At 44.3% G+C, this 19,701-nt stretch overlaps 1 protein-coding gene across 3 annotated transcripts in view; it reads right to left on the reverse strand.

The window, feature by feature from the left end:
* ninl (ninein-like) overlaps positions 1 to 19,701 on the reverse strand; it is a 105,694-nt gene that overhangs the window by 3,625 nt on the left and 82,368 nt on the right. For 2 of the 3 annotated variants that reach the window (XM_072265671.1, XM_072265670.1), the window contains exons 16-22: positions 18,235 to 18,749; positions 15,711 to 16,310; positions 14,142 to 14,246; positions 13,982 to 14,051; positions 10,336 to 10,620; positions 6,439 to 6,585; positions 2,499 to 2,711 (exon numbers count right to left, since the gene is read on the reverse strand). In XM_072265671.1, the coding sequence (XP_072121772.1) occupies positions 2,499 to 2,711; positions 6,439 to 6,585; positions 10,336 to 10,620; positions 13,982 to 14,051; positions 14,142 to 14,246; positions 15,711 to 16,310; positions 18,235 to 18,749 (1,935 nt within the window). The remainder of the gene's footprint in view (positions 1 to 2,498; positions 2,712 to 6,438; positions 6,586 to 10,335; positions 10,621 to 13,981; positions 14,052 to 14,141; positions 14,247 to 15,710; positions 16,311 to 18,234; positions 18,750 to 19,701) is intronic. The other variant, XM_072265672.1, reaches the window with a different exon arrangement.

The raw sequence follows: 19,701 nt of genomic DNA on the forward strand, positions 1-19,701 counted from the left end.
TGCTTCTTCTACCAATCGTAACTGTGTCCCCGGTAACCGAACTTCTATGAGAAACTATCTACTACAGTATAAGCAAAACTCTTCCTTCATTTTGAATAACCACCCAATATACCCTTATTTCTCCTCTCAAATTTATCTAATATGTTGTCATTGCTGATTAACTGGTTTCTGACAACTTGCACTCATTCCTCAACAACACAACTTACTGGTGGACATATAGAACACCATGGCCCGTCACCACACTGTTGTGAAGTTTGAACAAAGTGCTATTTTTATACAGAAATGGTTGTATGCAAATAGTGATCCATAGAAACTTCGTGCACTTCTGAATTGTGTCACTTTCATATTTAAGTAACAATATAATACATACTTCAGGTGTTAATAACCAATTAACTGTGTGTTAAAGGCCAATAATACTTGAGAATTGTTAAAATAACTGTCTGTAGTAAGTATCACCCTAGAACCCTTCGTTTGCATCCTTATCTTGTCTGGCTATGCTCGGTTCCTGGGCTTGAACAGAAAGGCTGTACAAGAGTTAAGTTTTTGGAGGCCAGGTTCAGCCTGGGTAATCGCACTCTCTCTGCACACGGTCCCTGTCAGCTTATCATCGTGACAGTTGCCTTAGTGACCTTCAACACAGAAAGGCTGTCCAAATGGTCTGTGTTCTCTTCTGTTAACACACCAACTTAACCCTTGCTGTGCTACAACTTCCACAATATCACACAACAGAAGTCTCATCCCCAGTACAATTCATCTCAAGGCAGGCACATTACTTAATCACCACACTGGAGAGTTTTTCATCTCCTTTCCACCTAGCAATCCCGAAAAAAAGCCCGCAAACATGGTGTAGGGAAGTTGAACCATAGCCAGTACCAGGAGTTAGACCTCTGAGCACCTCAACAGCACAGGAAACTGTTCTCTACAAGACATCTTTGCCCTGCACTGAAACAATTGTTCCACTTGCATACAGAAGCCAAGCCAGTCATGATGACTTCAGATTTAGATACGTGTACATCAAAACATAGTGAAATGTGTCATTTGTGTAAAAGGATGTGTTGGTAACAGCCCGCAAGCGTTGCCACACAATCCGGTACCAACATAGTGCACCCATGATGTTATTTATTATTTATTCATACATTGGGGTACAGCACAGAATAGGCCCTTCCAGCCACGTCACCCAGCAACCATCACTTTAACCCTCACCTAACCACAGGACAATTTACAATGACCAATTAGTCCACTTTGGACTGGATAGTGGGGCTAGGACCCACAGAAAACCCACGTATTTCAAGGGGAGGAAGTACAGATTTATTACAGGCGACATTGGAATTGAACTCTGAACTCCAACACCCCTTGCTGTAATAGAGTCATACTAACCGCTATTCTAGTGTGGTGTCCCCACACAGTGTTTGGCAGGACAACAGCAGCAAAACAGCCCCCTTTCCTCCTTCCCACCTATCCACACACACGGACAGTCCTCCAACTCCAAGACGGACCTCTGGGTCCCCAGGCTTCGACTTTCACACTTAATGATGGACCTTCGGTATCAGTCCCCATACTAGCCAACGACAGGACCTGGAACTGACCAGCCCTCCTGCCCCCTCTTCGCACAGACATCTGACCTGGGACACCCGGACATTCTCCGTCACCCATCCACGTCACTGGCCTTCAAGTGCAGTGTGGAGGCCTAGTCTCCAGATGTAATTCATCCCTATATCTACACTGGATTTTGAGCATGGAGCTGAGCAGCGATATGCACATTGCTAGACTTTGAGTGCGGAGCAGAGCAGTCGAGTCTCCAGATATCTTTCATCACCCGTCCATATTGCTGTACTTCGAGCACGGAGTGTAGGCCTGACCTCTAACTCCTTCACGTCCCTGTCCCTCGATCCTAATCTAACCTCTAACTCTCTCATTCAGGATGGCATTGGTATTGGTTTGTTACCATGTGTACTGAGATACAGTGAAAAGCATTCCTTGCATGCCATCCAGGCAGATCATGCATTAAACAAGTACATCAAGATAGTAGTAAGGAAATATGAAAGGAATATCATTACTCAGCTACAGAGAGAGTGCAGTGCAAATTAACAAATAAAAGTGTAAGGGCCAGAATGACACAGATAGGGACATCAATTAACTCATCTTTAGCCTAGGACAGGTCTGTTTAAGGATTTGATTAACAGCAGGGTTGAATCTGACCTTGAGCTGGGTGGTGTGCACTCTGAAGTTTTTGTGATGAGAGAAGGGGGAAAGAGAAAATGATTGGTGTGGGAGGGGTGCTTGATTATGCTGTGCTCTGCCTTGAACATTGTGAAATATTCCACAGAAGCTTTATCAGATAGAAACGTAAAGCCAAGTGAGGAAAACGTAGTGGGGCAGATTTAAGGAGCACATGAAAATTAGGAAAGGTTATTTCAGTGCATTGATAGATATTAAGAACATATCACTGTTCAGTTAAGGCCCAAAACCATCAGGCAGAATGGTACTTATGTTTTTACCTGCTGTTCACACATCAAATTGTGGGCTTCCTGATGCTGGCTGTCGAGTTGTTGCTGAAGGTGCTGCTCTCTCTGCTTGCCTTCTGCTACCTTCACTTGCAGTTGCACCAGCTGGTTTTGGGGCACAAGACTGTTGACTTGTTCCTTTAAGGCTCGTACTTCCAGCAAGTGTTGTGACTGGGCTTGCATTAGTTTGGTGTTGGCTTCCAATACCTGGGGTGAAAGAAGACAACAGCGTCAGTAAAACAGGAGGGAACGAGTAACCAAAGGTTTAGACAATGATGAGGAGATTAAGGAGTATCTTAGGAGGACGGGTGGGCAGAGAGTTAGGAAGGAACAGCCAGAACAAGAGACAAAACCATGGCCATCTGTGATGGGGCTAGGAAATCTAGGTCAGCCTTGGAGGAACACGGGCTTATTTGCAACACAGACACAGTGAGCAGATCAAAAGTGAAATGCGGAACAGCAAAACCAGATAAAGTTTTGATTACAATCTTTCAGATGCAAGAATGATCAGTGAACTAAACGGCCAATAAAAAAAAGTTTTCACTTCCAAAAGCTGATGTTGCACCAAAATTTGCTATGAATGGTCACCATTTATAAACATACACAAACTTTACCAAACTTTTTTCCTATTATCTGGGCCTTGGATTTGAATGGAAAACCTGCATTACAACAAACAAATCACCAAGGTGGGGTGGAACTCCAACAGATTTAAGAAGGAATGCAGTTGATCATTGCCAATTGGATGCTCCTTTGGTGTGTTCACAAATACAGAAAACCGTAGACATTAAAAAAAGTTACAAACAGCATAGATAAAAATGTATTTCTAGTTATACTGAAGTTCTAGTCGATTACAATGGTCACCAGCACAACAAGTAGGACCTGTTTGAATTATTTTTTTGGAAACAGTACAATGGGATTTTTAAATCTTCACTTGAAAAGTTGTACATCTGAGTCTAAGGATCAACTTTATTCACCATGGACATTTACATGTTTTAGGGATTTGCTGTGGTGTGTTGGTCAGGGCACAACATGCAACAAAACCACAACAGCATTCAATAATTATACAGAATAAATAATTATTCTGAAGTGAGCAGCTTCAAGTTCCTGGATGTCAAGATCTCTGAGGATCTAACCTGGTCTCAACATATCGATGTAGTCATAAAGAAGGCAAGACAGCAGTTACACTTTATTAGGAGTTTGAAGAGATTTGGCATGTCAACAAATACACTCAGGAACTTCTATAGTTGTACAGTGGAGAGCATTCTGACAGGCTGCATCACTGTCTGGCATGGAGGGGCTGCTGCACAGGACTGAAAGAAGCTGCAGAAGGTTGTAAATCTAGTCAGCTCCATCTTGGGCACTAGCCTACAAAGTACCTAGGACACCTTTAGAGAGCGGTGTCTCAGAAAGGCAGCATCCATTATTAAGGACCCTCCAGCGCCCAGGGAATGCCCTTTTCTCACTGTTACCATCAGGTAGGAGATACAGAAGCCTGAAGGCACACACTTAGCGATTCAGGAACAGCTTCTTCCCCTCTGCCATCCAATCCCTAAATGGACATTGAAGCTTTGGACACTACCTCACTTTTTTTTAAAAATCTACAGTATTTCTGTTTTTGCACGTTTTTTTAATCTATTCAGTGTACATAATTGATTTACTTGTTTATTATGTTATGTTTTATTTTATTTATTATTATTTTTCTCTCTGCTATATCACATATTGCATTGAACTGCTGCTGCTAAGTTAACAAATTTCATGTCACATGCTGGTGATAATAAACCTGATTCTGATTCTAAAAGTAAAGTTAGAAGAACAGATATGGAATTAAATGTGTGCAAGTACATAAATATAGGTATGTATTTACAATATAAACAGCATCATAAAAAATGGTTTAAAGTGTCTATAGTGTAGTACAGTGACAGGAGTGATAGAGGACAAGGAGGGGTATTAACTGGAATAGTTAATCAGATTAACTGCCTGGGGGAAGAAACTTTTAAAATGTTTTTATAATTTTTTTTTGTTTTGTTTTAATAGCCCTATTGCACTTTCCAGAGGGAGCTTTTGGAAAAGGTTATTTGCAGGGTGGGTAGTGTCCGCAATGATTTTTCTTGCCCGCTTCTTTGTCCTGGACAAGTCCTGACTGTTTGCAATAATTTTCATACATTGCAAGAGGATGATGCAGCAATCAGACAGTAATGGCAGAGGTGACAATGCTCTCCATGGTGCCAGTATAGAAATACACCAGTAGATTCTAGGGAAGATGGAATTTCGCCACAAGAGGTATTTTTTGGGCTTTGCATGAGCCCTTTTGTTATTGGAGGAGATATGATTTGCCCCACATGGGGTCTTGCAACATAATCACGCCAAGGAGCCTGAACGTCCTATCAGAATGACAGAAAATCCTGCTCCTACGGTCTTGTGTTCTTGTGACAACAAAGCTGAATGTCTATCCATCAGAGCATGGGTAACTCAATTGTTTTTGCACCCCTCTCTTTCTCATAATAAACAGTATTTTATCTGTTAGAGAGATAAAGTCATTTCCTGGGATTTCACTGGGATTACAAGAGAACAGTGAGGGAAACTGATTGGAAGTTGCTTCAGAAGTCTAGAACTAGGGAGCAGAGTTTAAAATTCTAAACCTCATCATTCAGGAGTGATGTTAGAACATATTACTTCACAAGGGATTTGAGGACCTGAGCTGTAGGAAAAAGCTGAACAGATTTGGACTGTATTCCCTGAAGGGTAGGAGAATGAGAGGAGATTTGATAGCGGTGTACAAAATTAAGAGGGGTACAGATAAGCAAGCCGGCTGTTTCCACTGAGGTTGGGTGAGACAAGAACTAGAGGTCATGGGTTAACGGTGAAGGGTGAAATATTTAAGAGGAACCTAAGGGGGAACTTCTTCACTTGGAGGGTGGTGAGAGTGTGGAACGAGCTGCCAGCAGAAGCAGTGGATGTGGGTTTGATTACAACATTTAAGAGAAGTTTGGATAAGTACTTAGCTAGGAGGGGTATGGAGGGCTAGGGTCCGGGTGTGGGTTGATGGGACGAGGGAGAAGAACAGCTCAGCATGGACTACAGCAACAGAGATTTAACAGGACGCTGTCTGGATTAGAGCATGTCTAATGAAGAGAGGTTGAGAAAGTTAGGGCTTTTCTCTTTGGAGTGAAGGAGATGAGAGGTGACCTGATAGAGATGTACAGGATGATAAGAAGACAACAGTGTCAGTAAAACAGGAGGGAATGAGTAACCAAAGGCTTAGGCAATGATGAGGAGATTATTATCAATGACATATATGTTTTGTGGCAACACATAAAATATACCACAAATTACAATAAGAAATATATATTAAAATTAAATAAATAATGCAAAAAGAGAGCAAAAACAGTGAGGTAGTGTTCAAGGTCCATTCACAAACAGTGAGATAGTGTTCAAGGTCCATTCAGAAACAGTGAGGTAGTGTTCAAGGTCCATTCAGAAACAGTGAGGTAGTGTTCAATGTCCATTCACAAACAGTGAGGTAGTGTTCAAGGTCCATTCAGAAACAGTGAGGTAGTGTTCAAGGTCCATTCAGAAACAGTGAGGTAGTGTTCAAGGTCCATTCAGAAACAGTGAGGTAGTGTGCAAGGTCCATTCAGAAATCTGATGGCAGAGGGGAAGAAGTTGCTCCTAAAATGTTGATTGTGCATCTTCAGGCTCCTGATGGTAGCAATGAGAAGAGGGCATCTCCTGGGTGGAGAGGATCCTTAATGATTGATGCTGCCTTTTTGAGGCATTGGCTCGGAAGGTGTCCTCGATGTTGGGGAGGCTGATGCCCATGATGGAGCTGGCTGAGTTTAGGCAGCTTTTATTGATTCTGTCCATTTCTGTATTTCCGAGTGACGCAGGGACAAACGTTGGCATCAGAGCTCCAAATGACAAGGGCACACCCTACCTTGTCCTTTGCTTGCTGCAATGATTCTGTAACAGATGCCACCTCCTGGCCCAGTGACAAGTTATCCCGCTGCTTTTCTTCTAGCTCAAGGTTCAGATGGTCAACCTCAGAACGTGCTCGATCCAAACTCGATTCCAGGTTCTTTATCTGTATATAGGACAGCATTTTTAATTAAAAACTCAGTTTTGTTATTCCTAACGCAGCCACTTTCTGTCCATACTGCTGTTGAACCTTTGCAACATAATATTGTAAATTTTAATATGTACACAGACTCCTGCAAAAGTCTCTTCCTTTTCTCACTGCTTCTCTTTGCTCAAAGCTGGCTGCTGTACTTGGTTCAGTTCGGACTTATTCACTTTAAGAAAGCGTGCACATTTCCATGTGTGATTTTTTCCCCTCCCCGAATCTGCTGAACTTTGATACTTTACAGCATGGGAGACCATGTGGATATTGGAGTAAGGCAAAGATAGCACAGAGCAGTTGTAGTCAAATGAGACATTCAAGGTGAGATCATCGGAGACAGACGAGATAACAGAAGGATGAAAAACATACCCAACAACTAAGGTTCTATTGTCTTTACTAACTTCAAAGTATCATTGGCTGTCTGCTTGAAGTTTCGATTGACTTCTAACCCTTCTATTGTACTTACTAACTTCAAAATATCATTGGCTGTCTGCTTGAAGTTTCGATTGACTTCAATACCTCTGTTGTGAACGGTGCTTGACCTTGCAAGTAAGGAATTCAAACATATACAATTTACAATAATCAATATCTGTAACTGATAAGCCAATTCTGTATAAAAATGGCAGTTTTCTGTTCAGACCAGAACAGTGTGGGGGACAGGGGCCCATGCTGTTCTCCTTGTAGACAAGTAAAATTAAAGGAAGTGTGCATGTCTTTGAGGCACACTTATTTTATTGTTAGTGATGACAGTTACTTTGACACCCCAACCAAAGCAGATAAAGCCTCCATCCTACCCTGGTGCACATGCACTTCCATTGGTCCAGAAAGCAATAATGGGTAACTGTACCTCACATTAAAAACTGGAGGCCAAAACACTTTATTAGTTTAATTCATTTATAGTTCGCACGATTTGCTTACTTATGAATATTGGTTGTTTGAAATCTTTGTTTATGTACAGTTTTTGTAAATTTTATTGCATTTCTTTATTTTCCTGTAAACGCCTGCAAGGAAATGAATCTCTCAGTGGTATATGGTGACACATACAGTATGTTCTTTGACAATAAACATACTTTGACGTTCAGGCATGGGCTGATAAATCTCAAATAAAACTCACTTGGTCACTGGTCCAAAGGATGCCAGACAACACCCATCTCCCTCAAGATAGAGTCCAACCATGTCTGTAGTATGTTCAAATTACCAACCTGTGCACCACTGGCCAGAAACACATGTGAAACAGTCACATTATTAGTGGCTACAGAGCAGATCAGAAAGCTGGGCATCAGCATCAAGCCTCTCCTGAAATTCTGAATCTTTTCCATCGTCTACAAGGCACAAGATGGGAATGTGACAAAATTGCCTAACAACACTAAGGAGTTCAACTTTGGAACAAAGCAGTTAAAGACAACTGATAGGCTGTCTTTAACCCTAAAATTTCCTTCCCTCCATCAACTCTATTAGGGTCAGGCAGTAAATGCTACCCTTACCAATTACACCAAGTTCTTCCCTGGAGTGTCAAAACAGACATCAGGAAAAGAGTCAGAATTGTACAACACAGAAATGAGCCCTTCAGTCCACTGGGTCCTACTGCCCACCGACTTACTAGCTGTACTAATTCCTGTTTCTAACACTCAGCTTGTACCTTTCTAGATTTGGCGTTTCAAGAATGCATCCAATTACTTCTTAAATGTTATCAAGCAGTCCATTTCATATTTCATTTCTGTTCAAGAAAAGAAATTGTAAATGAGTCCCCTGTCAGCTTCTCATCTTTTACCATTGCTCTCTGAGTGGAGGCACATTTAAGGGGAAGGGTTTCTCACTACCTACCATAGCTATGTCCCTCATAATTTTAACATACCTCTATCAGGCGCCCCCCCCCCCCCCCACCTTCTCCATCCAAAAGTACAAGCCCACAAGCCCAGACCCTTCAGAGTCTTCTCAAACTGAACTGCTCCATCCCAGGCAGGATCCTGGTGAATCCTCTCTGCACCTTCTCCAGTGCAACCATGTCTTTCCTTTAGTGTGGTGTCGACAAGACTGCAGGTGTGGCCTAACCAGTCTTTTATAAAGTTGCAACATGCGTTCCCTTTCTCATGTATGATGAAGACCAAGATCCCACAAGCTTCATCCACCTGCCCTGCTGTTTTCTGGGATCCTTGTAGGTGTACAGCGAAGTTCCTCTTTTCCTCAATACTCCCAAGAGGTCTACTACTCATCAGGGCCAGGGATCAAGGATCAGCTTTATTCACCATATACATCTACATGTATTAGAAATTTGCTGTTTTGTGTTGCTCAGAGTGTGACATGCACCAAAAACAACACAAATCAACAATTATGAAAGAATAAAGAAATATGTAAATTTAAAGTATGGGTAGGGAATAAAATGTGCATAAATACATAAAAACCAGCATGTATTTACAATGTAAGCAAAATTATAAAAAGTGGTTTGAAGTTTTTATAGTGCAGGGGTGATAGATAGAGGGGAGAGAAGGGTTAATTAGAATTATTGAACAAATTAACGGCCTGGGGGAAGAAACTTCTAAGATGGTGCTAAGTTTTCATTTTAATAGCCTGATAGTGCTTTCCAGAAGGGAGTTTTTTTGGAAAAGGCAGTTTTCTGGGTGGGTAATGTCTGCAATTTTTCCTGCCCATTCTTTGTCCTGGACATATGCAACCCCTGCATTGATGGTAGACCGCAGCCAAGGACCATCTCTGCGGTCCTGAAAGTTTGCTGTAGTTTTCATATACTGTGAAAGTTATACATTGTGGGATATGAATTGTGCATATTCCACCCATAACAGCCCTTCCGCAATGCATCACGTCACATTTTTTGGATTAGTTTCCATCTGCTGTTCCTCCGCCCATATTACCAATCACCATTCTGTATCCAAGACTACCCTTCTCATTATCAACACCACCACCATTTCATATCATCTGCAAGCATACTCAATGTACTTCCTACATTCACATCCTGTCATTAATTGCTTGTTATTCACATGCAACACACACACACAGACACACACACACACGGGCAAGAGAAATAAAGTGGCGTCACAGGTAGATAGGGTGGCAGAGAGAGCTTATGGCACATTGGCCTTTGTAAATCAGAGTATGGAGTACTGGAGTTGAGATGTTATGTTGAAGTTGTATAAGATGTTGGTGACACTCAATTTGAAGCATTGTGTGCATTTCTGGTCACCTACCTACAAGAAAGTTATTAATAAGGTTGAAAGAGTACAGAGAAAATTTACAAGGATGTTGCCGGGACTTGAGGGCCTATGTTACTGGGAAAGGTTGAGTAGGTTAGAGCTTCATTTCTTGGACCGTTGGAGAATGAGTGGAGGTTTTACAGAGAAATGCAAAATTATGGGGGGTATAGATAGAGCAAATGCAAGCTGGCTTTTTCCACTGAGGTTGAGTAGGACAAGATCTAGAGGTCATAGGTTAAGGGTTAAGGGTGAAAGGTGAAATATTTACAGAGAACCTGAGAGAAGAACTTCTTCACTCAATGAGTGATGAGACCATGGAACAAACTGCCAGCAGAAGTGGTGGATACGGGTTCAAGAGCAGCATTTAGGATAAGTGTGGATAGGTACATGGATGGGAGGGATACGGAGGGACAATGGGACTAGGCAGAATCATAGCTCGGTGAAGACTGGATGAGCTGAGGAGTCTGTTTCTGCGCTGTAGTGCTCCAAGACTCTCAAGGTGCTTTACCTTCTCCTGAGACATCTGTAGTTGCTTTTGCATGAGGCCTCTCTCAGTTTCCCAAACAGACCGCTGCTGGACATACTCCTTTTCCACGGTGTTGCAGGCCTCCTGCAGTCGTCTGGAAATCTTGGCCACCTCGTCCTTCTGTTCCCCGAGTTCAGCTATCCTTGCATTGAGCAGCTGGATGGTGCTCTGGCCAGCATCTACCCTGACACTCAACTGGGAGTTCTGATTGCTCAGATGCAAATTTGTGTTGCTGAGTTCGGCAATCTCCGTTACTTGTTGTTTAATCTAGACAAGAAGAACACAAAACCAATGCGAATCAGGACAGCACAACACCAGAGGAAACACCAAAGTAAGTTTTCTCATTAGGATGAATCGCTGTAAATGTAAGACCATAAGACACAGGGCAGAATTAGGCCAGTCAGCCCATCAAGTCTGCTCGGCCATTCAATTATGGCGGATTTAATTTCCCCACTCAACTCCTTTCTCCTGCCTTCGCCCCATAACCATTGACACCCTTATCATTTAAGAGACTATTGATCTCCAGTTCAATTATACGTAGTTACTTGAGCTCTACAGATCACCACCCTCTCTGGACAAAGAAATTCCCCCCATCTTTGTTCCAAAGAGATGTCAGTTCCCTGCCCCAGGCTCTCCCATCACATCACATCCTCTTCACATCCTACGTCAATAAACCATTTCTGATTTAAAACAAAATGGCTTTACAAGTTAGAAACTTGTACAATGGAAAAATGGATAAAGAGAACAAACTGATGGTGGGGTTCACTATATGCCAGTTCACGTAGTGGCCCATTCATGCCAATGCAAATTGCCACGATACACAACAGCTGGTATAATACCTCCATCTCCCTTGTCATTTGTCCCTCCCCAACTGATCTCCCTTGTCATCTATCCCTCCCCACTGATCTCCCTTGTCCACCCGTCCCTCCCCTCTGATCTCCCTTGTCATTTGTCCCTCCACTCTGATCTCCCTTGTTCACCTGTCCCTCCCCACTGATATCCCTTGTCATCTCTCACCACTGATCTCCGTTGTCCACCCATCCCTCCCCATTGACCTCCCTTGTCATCTGCCCCTCCCCACTGATCTCCTTTGTCCACCCATCCCCCCCACTGATCTCCTTTGTCCACCCGTCCCTCCCACTGATCTCCCTTGTCATCTGTCCCTCCCCACTGATCTCCCTCCTAGCACTCATCCCTGCAAGCAGGACGGGTGCTACAGCTGCCCCCGCACCTCCTTCCTCACCACTTTTCCAAGACCAAAAGCCCTTCCAGGTGAGGCAACACTTCACCTGTGCGTCCGTCAGGAGCACCTGGTGCAGCCTCCTCAACATTGCTGAGACCCGATGTACACCAGGAGACGGCTTCATCGAGCACCTTCACTCCTTGCACCACAACAGGTAGGATTTCCTTAACTCTATTTCTCATTCCAGTTCCAAAATGTCTGTTCTTGGCCTCCTCTACTGTTACGATAAGGCCTCACTCAGGTTGGAGGAGCAACATTACATGTTCCATTTGGGTACTCTCCAACCTGATACAATAAACATCAATTTCTCCAACTTCTGGTAATTCCTCTGCCCTCCCTGTTCACTATTTTTCCATTCCCCGTTCTGGCACCCTCTTCCCCTTTTCTGCTAACCTGCCCATCACCTCCTTCTGAAGCCCCACATCCCTCCCTTTCTCCCGTGATCCTCTGCCTCCTCCTATCAGATTCCTCCTTCTTCAGCCCTTACTTCTTTCACCAATCACCTCCCAGCTTCTTATTTCATCCTGCCTCCCCCACCCACCTTCCCCCTCTCCTGTTCACACCCATCACCTGCCAGCTTGTTCTTCTTCCCTTCCTCACACCTTCTTATTCTGGCTTCTTTCCCCCTGCCTATCCATTCCTGATAAAGGGTCTCAGCCCAACACCACTGTTTAGTCCTCTCCACAGATCCTGCCTGATGGACTGGGGCACTCCAGCATCTTGTGTGCGTTTTTCCAGCAGCTTTGTTTAAATAAGAATTAGGTTTCAGATACTATGCAGAGAGGGAGAGAGGTGGAAACATAGGGAGGAATTTCTAGATCTTAGGGAGACCATTAGGCCTGGATACCAAACAGGGCAATAGAAGTGGAAAGTCTGAGATAGAGAACAGCACCAAGGCAGGCCCCTCAGCCCATCTAGTCCATGCTGAACCGTCTGCACCTGGATACCCCTTCCATCCATGTACTTATTTAAACCCTTTCTAAACATTAAAATCAAACCTGTACCCACCACTTCTGCTGGCAGTTCATTCCACCCTCTGAGTCAAGAAGCTCATCCTCAAGTTGCCCTTCAATATTTCACCTTTCACCCTTAACCTATGAACTCCAGTTCTAGTCCCACCCAACCTCAGTGGAAAAAGCCCGCCTGCATTTTACCTCATCCATAATTTTGTATTCCTCTAGCAAATCTCCCCTCATTCTCCTACGCTCCAGAGAACAAATTCTTTCCCTATAAATCAGGTCCTCAAGCCCTGGCAACATCCTTGTAAATTTACTCTGTAAAAATTCTCAGAGGGTGGTGCTAGAAAAGGTTGCAGAGTGGAATGCAGCTGTGTAATCTTATCTTGGCTTCGCTGATCCGATCTGACACCATTATACTTTAGAACAGCTAGTTTCACTTGTCCAACCCAAGGAATTGTTTTCAACACTGGCCATAATCCAAAGCCGCACACAAACACAAGAGGCATTTATTCAGAACATGGTGTACAAAATTAATTCAGGTCAAGACCAGCCAGGGCCACTGAAAGGTTATACTGCAGGCTACGCTCATCCCTCTCATTGGCGCCAAACTACTGTTTGGTTCTCAACAACCAAAAGGGGAGATGGTGCAGTAACTATATGGTAAAGTTTCAGCCTGAAATACTTCACTGATAGTGAAGAACGTGTTTTCCCCGCTTTAAGAACTTGAGGTTAATGTCAACAACACTATCAATTTCTGTTCCGACTGATATCGCAAGCTCCTGAAAAGGCCAATGAAAACATTTCATTTGTGGGTTTCCACAGAGCACATAGTCACCCACCACCTCTCATTCTTTAGTTGTTTAAGTATTTCAGATTGCCTTGCTATGTTAAGTATTCAGACGCAGCTTTCCTATGACTGTCTGCTTTTTCCGGTGACAACAGTGTTAAGCATCTGCCAGTATTCATTTCAACTTTATGAGAAACACCCAAGAGGTGCAGATAGGACGGGTTTGCCTCAGTCTCCTTCTCAGAGTTGATAAAAGGAACAATGTTTTAATTGATAGCTGCAGACTGAACTAAATCTACACCATAAAAGGCAAAAGAGCAGGGCTGTAACTCAATGCCTGGTTGTCTCAATACTTGTCTCGGTTTCTTTGTTACACTAAGATAACCAAGCCACATTCTTTAAATTAAATACATACCAACAAGTCACTATGGTGAAACTACACTCCAGAGAAAGACTCAATACTTCAAAACATTTCAGACCAACCCAAATCCCAGTAAAGAAAAAAAATCAAACTTCAAGTGCTGAAAGCCAAAGATAGGAAATGCTAGGGTAGGTGAGGCAGCATCTGTGGAGAGGGAAGCAGTTCTTGCTTCCATCAAATCCGGTTCTGTGTCTGTGCCTCAAAGTGCAGACCCTTACCTGCTTTTGCAGTTCCTCGACTTCCCTCTGTCTGCATTCCCTTTCGTCTTTCAACCAAGCCACTTGTTTTCTGTGCATGACAAGAGTTGTCTTAGGCCAAATATAAAGAGCAATCAGAAATCTGTGAATTTCATAAAACTCTGACGGCACGCCTGCTTACCTGTGTTCATTAACTTTTCCTTCCAGATCCCGAAAATCCTGACGAAACACTGCTACTTTCCTTTTCAAGGAAGAGTTTTCTTCAGCAAGCATTTCAGACTCATATCTGAGGGACACATTATTCTTGTCAAATAACCACAGCTGCTCTCCAAAGCACCTCAGGAAGTACATCAGCACCGGGTTTTAAGTGCCTTAAGCACAAATCAGTCTTGATATTGGAGAGAATGAACCGTCTCCAAGCATTGACCATCACAACATGGGAACAGAATGGCCGGTGCCTAGTATTGTCAACCCCAGTCAGCAACAGCAAACAGGCCACACAGGAGCACTGGTGCACTCTACTCTGCCCCGGGGATTCAGCCCCACTGAAGTCAATGAAGCCAAATGTCCACAGCCAAGTGCAGCACCTGCCACCACAACACGGCGTTGCTAACTCTGATGAGTTTCCAGACACTTAGAATCATATTAGAGAAACAGCTTTTTTTCTACTTTACTTGCGCTATCCACCCGCAAGACCATTATTAAAGGCATACCAGCAAGTCACTATGGTGAATTGTGAAATGGCAATTTCATTACATCACATTAATCCAAATACCAGTGAGCTGAAATAGTTCTGTACATTAATGGCAATAAAGTGCATTGTTTTTTTCCTCATGAAGTTCTTTGGTCCATTATTTTAAATAGGTAGAATTAAAAACTCCCCCTGATTAGTACACAGAGACCAGCCAGTGGCCAGGGAAGCTGGACTGCTCTCTTTAAGTTTGAAGTAACACTCAATTCAATTTTTGTTCAAAGTTAGGACACAAGAGATAAAAAGATTACTTCGATCGTTGAGATGCTAACTATCCAGTAACAATGGCCAAAGATGGATAGCGAGGAAATACAGAGCAGGCAGATGGTTCCTTTAAAGAGCCAGAGTAGGGACTTTGGCTCAAATGGCTTCCTTTTTCGTTCTGTTTATCCACATTTTGCAAAGTGGATACTCTCTTTAAAATAATGGACAGAAAGACTTTCACCTGAATGCTTTATTGCACCAACAATAACTTCGGTGCTGTAAGCCTGCCGGTAAGGGGCTTGGAGGTTCGCAGAGCCAGCTGATGAAGGAGCACGATCCAACCCCAGAAAGACTGAGTGGACACTGCTTGAAATGCTCCAGGATACTATCTTCAAACTCCAGTTTCCCCTGCGCATCAACCGTGCTTCGCACTTTACAGCGAGAGTTTTCAATCACAGTCTGCAACAGCCCCACAACCTGCCGGTCTTTAGCAAGAGCAAAGAGCCCAGGGTACAGCTGGAAAAGTTAGGGTGTGATTAGTGGAAGTCAGAACGTCAGACGAAGCATCAGACCACGGCACAGTATAGGTTAAACCTGGTGACAGTGCGGAAGTAACACTTGATCAGTTGCGCGGCCCAGAGGTGACAAACTCAATTTCATTGTTGCCAGAGGGAGAAGTTTGGCATGCTTGATTATTGAGGTTAGTTGTCAGTTCAAGAATTAGACACAATTCTTGTGATTAGTAGCAGCAGTAAGGTAGTCATTATCGACTCGAAGAAAACTATTATGACAAACCTGTACTTCTGCTCGGCCTTTTTCCCTGCCTCCAGCTTAGTCAAGCTTTGCAGGTTCCTTATCTCATTTTCAAGTAACTCCTCTTTTCGCTCAGATTCTTCTGTCACTTGTTTCAGCTTTAATTCCAGCTCATCTCTTTCCTGCTGCCAGCCGAGCATCTCCTCTTCTTTCCTCATCCTCTCTGCAGAAAGAGGCTCCTCGTTGCTCGAGGGAAGGGCACGGATGCCTTGGCAACAGCTTGGGTTGTCCCAATGGGTTTGATCTCCAGAACCATTCACGGGCTGTGTTCCTTTCACTTGTGCCTTTAAGCTTTCAATCTCTTCCGTGTGCTTGCTCTCCATTCCTTCCCTTTCCGTTGCAGACGTGCTGTGAATCGCACCGCGTTCCTCCTGCAGTTTCAGCTTCTCCTCGTCGGCCTCGTGGCGTGCGGCCTGAACTTGGGCAGCCCACTGACTTCGCTCCACGCCCAGCTGCTTCGCCAGCTCCCTCATCTCCAGCTTGTGCCTCTGGATCAGCTCAGACTGATTCTTTTCTGTCAAAGCAATATGCTCGACCTCCAAAAGTGATAACCTCTCGTTAAATTCATCCTGTGTTGCCTTCCTAGAGATATTTAAATACCTTTCATTAAACTAATTGAAAACATTTACAAAACACATTTTCACAATTCCTGTTGAGCGTCAGAAACAGACTACAAGCTGAACAGCGATTAAAGCCAATTACTACACTCCTTCCCTCTCCCACCTCTCCTCACCTGGAGACAGCAACTGCTTCCCTGTTCTTGCTCCACCTCATCCCCTCACCCCTTTATACTGACTGTCTCCCCTCTGTTTCTCAGTCCAAATGAAGAGTCCTGACCCAAAATGTCCACTGTCCATAACCCTCTCCAGATACTGTCTGAACTGCTGAGTTTGTCTCTTCACTCAGGTCACCAAGGCTTCCTGGAGTCTCCATCACCTTGGTCTTAAGAAAGCACTTGCACTTCATCGCTACCCTTTACTACTGTTGGATCAGACTGCAGAATTGTTATTTTCCTTGTAGTTTTATATAATTATCTACGTACGTGTAATTGTTCAGTGAGTTTTTTTAGTGGTTGCAGTTCCCTTCGTGTATTTCTGGAAGAACCTAAGTTTCAATGGCGGGTATCGTGTTACTTGTATAGTTGCTATCTTACTGGTTAATTTTTCCAGTGGAATGTGTGTGAGATCAGGAATTTACTATAAGAGGACTAGACCATGCCGGCTCGCTCTCTATTTTGTCTTCGTTCTTCACCCTTGCCACCAGGCTCTTTGTCTTCCATTCTTTTTCTCTTTCCTTTCCCCTCATTTCGTTAATAAACGATTGTAAGCAACAAGTTTTATGCCTCATTCTCAACTTCTGAAGAACCTCAGATCATAAACATCAGGATCCAACACTACCAAAGATTTACAGTATTTCTCTAGCTTAGTCAGGGCTGAAACACGAGAAATGCAGCAGCCAAAATGCATGGACCAACCAACTCTTCACCACGGAGAAATCTTATCGCAACCCTTCCTTTGCATTGAAATTGGACTCTAATGCAATTAATTTAGACAGTCCATGCTTCTAACCTGACCACAACAATGGAAAGACAATGCAAATCTGTGACCAAGCAGTGAACTTTAAAATGATGGCATGTCTTATACCTGCTCCCTTTCCCCCCCCCGAGGGGGCTGGGTGGATGTCAACCTTATCAAGCAAGAGCTGTACCACAGAGAAACAGAACCCCTCAGCCCCCTGTATCTACGTTAGCAGGCCTCTCTACTCTACTCCCACTTGGCGGCATTAACTCCACATCCCTCTATGACTTGCTTACTCAGGTACCTGTCTAGACATCAAAATAAACTTTATGGATAATAAAAGTTATTTACAAGAGTAGACCCATGTAATGCCTTTTCTTGCTTACATTCATAGTCAATACTGTACTCTCGGTTCTGTCCTATCACATTCCTACACGTCAATGGCCCTGCTGCCACTCGTGAGGCCCCCTGGGGTGGTACACGACTGCAATAATTGAGGGGCTTCCTCACCCTCCCCAGTACGCTGTGGTCCTTCCCCACTGAGCCTTTGTGGTGGCTGCACCAAGCTTCAGTACCTCCCTCAGCACGTCCTCCTGGTCGGCCCCTAGGTACTCTCTCAACTGTCATCACTGTCCCCGCCTCCAGCACTTCCTTCTGTGCAGGAGAACTTGCCCCTCAAATCACCTTTAAACCTCCGCCTTCTCACCTTAAACCCATGACCTCTGACCTTGGACACCCCACCCACACTAGGTATTGACCCTTCCCATTTCTCTCATAATTCTATATACCCCAATGATGTCGCCCCTCATCTTCCTTAGCTCCGGAGGAAACAGACCTAGCCCATCCAATCTCTCCTGATAACTTGTCAGGGAGCCACTGATGGAAAGGTGAGAGCCAAGCCCAGGCTCACTTCTGTATGAGCAAGCACTTGAGAGGCTGGCTCTCGTTTCTATTCCCCGCAGTAATGGACACTGCTTAGCAAGACCTACCTCAGTTGCTGCAGCTCCCCCTGGTGCCGGAGCTCCAGCCCCAGCTTCTCCTCCAGCAGCCGCTGCTCCAGCTCCAGCCTCTCGCTGGCGAAGGCCCGCTGCTGATCGGCCCTCTCCCGCTCAAACGACTCTTCCAGTTCCCGTCTCTGCAGCGCCAGCCTGGCTCCCACCTGCGCCTCCAACGCCCCGGACGTCTCTCCATCCTTCCTGAGCTCTTCTGCTCTGAGCTTGCTGATCTCGTCCTGCCTCTCCCTCAGCTCTGCCTGTAGGGCCCCTTCAGCAGCTTTCTGTCCCCTCCGCAGCTCGGCGACTGCCCAGGCGTGCCTGGCCTCTGCTCCTTCCTGTTGATCGTGGAGTCCTTCTACTAAACCCTGGAGTCGCTCCATCTCCTGGCTTCTTGTCACTCGCTCCTCCTCCAGTTCACTGATCTCAGCCTTAAAGCTTTCTTCTAGGTGTCTCCTCTCCTCCGCGAAGTTCCTCTTCATCAGTTCAATTTCTCGCTCATAATAATTTACCTGCAAAATGGCAGCAATGTTACCCCAGCTCGCCATCACAATGTAAGAGGGGCTCAGTGGCCCAGCAGTCAGAGCTGCTGCCTTCTTGTGGCTCCAACAACAAAGTGACATTAACCCTATTAGAGGGTCTGTCCTGGGACCACCATGATATTACCTTACAATGAACAACAGGAAGATTGGCTGACTGGCAGGAGAGTGGGAATAAAGGTTGGCTGTCAGTGATTAGTGGTGTTCTGCAGAGATCCGTGTTCTTTTCATGTTATAAGACAATTATCTAGGTGCCAGTATTGATGGCCTTTTGGCAAAGTTTACAGACGATACAAAGACAGGTGGAGGGACAGGTAGTGTTGAGGAAGAAGGGCTCGAACAGATTAGGAGAACAGGCAAAGAAGTGGCAGACGGTATGTTGTGCAGGGAAGTGTATGGTCATGCACTTTGGTAGACAGAAGGCCAAGACTATTTTCTGAACAGGGAGAAAATTCAGAAATCAGAGGTTCAAAGGGATTTGGGAGCCCTCATACAGGACTTGCTATAGGTTAACTTGCAAGTTGAGATGGTGGCAAGGAAGACAAATGTAATGTTAGCATTCATTTCAAGAGAACCAGATTATAAAAGCAAGGATGCAACACTGGGGCTTTATAAGGCATTGGTCGGACCGCACTTGGAGTATTGTGAGCAGCTTTGGGTCCTCTGTCTAAGAAAAAAATGTGCTAGCATTGGAGAGGCTCTAGAGGAGGTTTATGAGAATTACTCCAGGAATGAAAGGGTTAATGTATGAAGAACTTTTGATGGCCCTGGGCCTGTACCCTCTGGAGTTTAGGAGAATGAGGAGGAGATCTCATTGAAACCGATCAAATATTGGAAGGCTTAATTAGCATGGATCAGGAGAGGATGTTTCCTATAGCAAGGGAGTCCATGACCAGAGGGCACAGCCTCAGAAATACAAAAAGGT

The sequence above is a fragment of the Mobula birostris genome, chromosome 8 (assembly GCF_030028105.1).
Source record: "Mobula birostris isolate sMobBir1 chromosome 8, sMobBir1.hap1, whole genome shotgun sequence".
Taxonomy (NCBI): Eukaryota; Metazoa; Chordata; class Chondrichthyes; order Myliobatiformes; family Myliobatidae; genus Mobula; species Mobula birostris.